At 36.3% G+C, this 3,413-nt stretch overlaps 1 protein-coding gene across 1 annotated transcript; it reads right to left on the bottom strand.

Moving 5' to 3' along the window:
- Positions 314-3,130, bottom strand: LOC107619469 (pentatricopeptide repeat-containing protein At5g48910-like). Its single transcript, XM_016321768.2, has 2 exons — positions 2,555-3,130; positions 314-1,968 (listed from the first exon to the last, which is right to left on the bottom strand). Exons 1-2 carry the CDS (start codon positions 3,079-3,081, stop codon positions 492-494), a joined length of 2,004 nt encoding a protein of 667 aa, XP_016177254.1. The 5' UTR covers positions 3,082-3,130; the 3' UTR covers positions 314-491.

The raw sequence follows: 3,413 nt of genomic DNA, 5'->3' as shown, positions 1-3,413 counted from the left end.
ATACATGTGGCTTGCTAGCTTCAAAGCGTGCAGACACTGAAACTGAATAAAGACTGAACAGGTTGCGCCATTTGTGCTCCTCCCAATTTTTATATGCACAATATAATTCCTTAACCCAATCTGGACCATATGTATTCTTTATTATAAATCTCATTGGTTAAAACGATGGAAACAGGGATGTTCCGCAAGTACAGCGGTACACGTGAACCGCTTCCAATACATTAATACTATTAATCTATTATATTGTCACTGAGATAATGTCATTTGCTGCTGTTGCTGTCTTGTATACCTTTTTAACATTAAAATCTTCTGTGTATTTGATATCAACAATTTCAATACTTCAAAATAATACATAACTAGGTATATGTGCATGTTCAATAATACTGTAAAAGCAATAGGTAGCCTTACTATAGCATCAATCAATTTCTCTTCTTTCACAGTTTGAATCAAACGCAGTTTCTAATGTCTTTACATGGTCTGTTTTAAACACCTTACCAAAAATCCTTGCAAGAACACACACCATTTATGAAATGATGATAGCGCGCACGGTCTCTCATGATAATATTGCGGCTATAAACGCGAGAAACTAGCTTGAATGCAGAATGGCAATCCTCACACACCCTTAGATTCTTCACAATGCGCAGCGTCGTCCCTGGTTCTGTATGAATTAGTCCAAAAGCAAGCGCAATCTTTTCGCTATGCTGCTTAAGTGCAGTTTCCTTCTCTTCCTCTTCAATGTCAAAGGACACCATTGTGGTGTTTGGTGAATACCCTTCATTCCTCAACTTCTCCATCACATTTTCTAACATAACATAAATTTCCTTCATTTGTGGGTGAGAACCTTCTCCCATCTTGAATTCATGAACCGTGCCATGCAAATCTATCATGCTACTTCCAGGAATAGTCTTAATTCCTCTTTCCTTCATCAACTTTCTAACTCTAGTTACATCGTCCCATCGTCCTGCTTTCGCATAAATGTTCGATAGCAGCGAGTAACGGCCGCTGTTCTGAGGTTCCATGTCGAGTAAAATCCACCCTAATTGTTCTCCTAACTCAACATTTCCATGTATCCTGCAAGCATTCAAAAGTGCTCCCAAAACAGCTGCATTAGGCTTCATTGGCATTGATTCTATTAACTTCTCTGCCTCATTTACAAGTCCAGCTCTTCCCAGGAGGTCAACCACAGAGCCGAAATGCTCCACCCGAGGCTCAATTCCATACACTTCCTTCATTGAATTTAATAATCCTATTCCTCTTTCAACCATTCCAGCATGCGCACAAGCATTTAGAACACCCAACAGAGTCACCTTATTTGGCTTCTGCTTCTCCTCTTGCATCTTGGTGAAGAGCTGAATCGCATCCTCGGCTCTTCCATGGATCGAGAGCCCCCAAATCATGGCATTCCAAGTAGACACTTGTTTCATTCTCACCTTCTCGAACACTTCCCACGCCATGTCAAGACGGCCACATTTTCCATACATATCAACCAAAGCAGTGCCTAAAACTCCATCCAGCTGAAACGAATTCCTTTCCACATATGAATGAATCCATCTACCTTGATCTAGAGACCCCAAATTGGCACAAGCTGCTACAACACTTGGTAACAAATACTGTTTTGGCTTCACCTTTTCTCTCTGCATTTTGTGGAAAACTTCCATTGCCTCCTTGAAACACCCTTGTTTGATATAACCATCAATGATGGCACTCCAAGATATCTCATTTCTCTCATCCATTTCATCGAACATGTTCCTTGCATTCTCAATCTTCCCACACCTAGCAAACCCTGTTATCATTGTGTTCCATGAAGCAACATTCTTCTTAGGCATTTTCACAAACAGCTCATGAGCAGCTTCCACTTCACCACACTTAAAATATCCGTCAATCACTGCGTTCCAACAAATCACATCAGTTTCACCATTCTCATCAAGCATCTTCCTTGCCTCTTCAACAAGTCCAAATGATGCATACCTATGTTGCACCCATACAGAGACAAGTATTAGAAAAATATATTAAGTAACATGTCATAAATTATATAATGAAAGCTGAATTATGATAGAAAATTATCTTAAGAATAATTGAGTCTAGTTTTTGGTGTTAGCTCCTTCAAGTAAGATAAGTTCTACTATTCTAGCAACTAGCATACCATAAATTAACCAAAAATAATATTTTGAGAGATATATAAAAAAAGTTGATAGTTATAGTGCCTAAAATTTTGTACTTAATTTACCAAACATGTATTAAAAGTTAAATATTTATTTTTAAAGATTAGTCTGGCAAATTCAGCACCAAATTAAAAGGCACTAAAATTTCGTCATAAAAAAACCTTTTAAAAGTTGATGCATAAATAAGTATTTATGTTGCACAAATATGAATAAAAGTACTTGATACAATATGATATGATAAATAAATACGACAACTTTTTCAAAGTGTTTATATAAAGTTGATACTTGATAGGTAAGAATTGATAAATGATAATTTTGTCAAACATGTTAAATTATCTAATAATTTTCAATTATCAACTTCACCTAAAAATATCTTATGAATTCCCACCTACATTTGAATGGCAGCACTCTTGATGTGATTATCAGCACCAAAGCCAAACTTGAACACATGTGCATGAAACTGAAAACCTTCCTTAAGAGAACCAGTAATGGCACAAGCCTTAAGCAAGGTTGGGTAAGTGAACATGTTAGGCCTAGAGTCCCACAAGAGAAGCATGTTGTGATAACAAGTTATGGCCACAAGTGGGTCCCCATTGTCCAAGGACCCTTTGATGAGGACATTGCACACAAACACATTGGGTTTTTGGATTGTTTCAAAGACTCTGATTGCAGTGTTGAAGTTGCTGAAGTGAGGGTTGGAGTAGCACTTGAGTAAGGTGCCTGATACATAGTGGTCTTGGAAGTGACCATTTCTTAGTGTGATGGCATGTAACTGTCTTAGATGTTGGAGCGAGTTGAAGCACTTTTTGTTTAGGATTTCTAGGACTGATTTCTGTGAGAGGGTTGTGGTTTCTGTTGTTGTTGAGAGGTTGCATTGTTTGAAGGAGCAAGAAGGGGAAGTTGTGGCTGTGGTGCTCATCTTATCCAATATCCAATGTTTCTATGGAAAGGAAATAAAAGGATTACGGCTAAGTGTAATTGAAGTCAGTGTTTGTAAGTTACAAGGTGAGTTGAGACTTGAGACCATAGTTGTGAGAATCGAATCGGTGATCGAACAAGTATTTTGTTAATTTTACTCTATCATAAATATTTTATTTTATTTTTATATTAAAATAACTATTATTTTTAAATTTTAATAATTCATTAATTAATTTATATCTATTATACTATTATGTACTACAAATATTTATTAAAAAATAATATTAATAGATATTATATAATTATGAAAAGAAAAAATAAGTGAGTTTAAAA

The sequence above is a fragment of the Arachis ipaensis genome, chromosome B09 (genome assembly GCF_000816755.2).
Source record: "Arachis ipaensis cultivar K30076 chromosome B09, Araip1.1, whole genome shotgun sequence".
In the NCBI taxonomy this organism is placed as follows: domain Eukaryota; kingdom Viridiplantae; phylum Streptophyta; class Magnoliopsida; order Fabales; family Fabaceae; genus Arachis; species Arachis ipaensis.
This window is presented reverse-complemented; position numbering and strand designations above follow the sequence as displayed.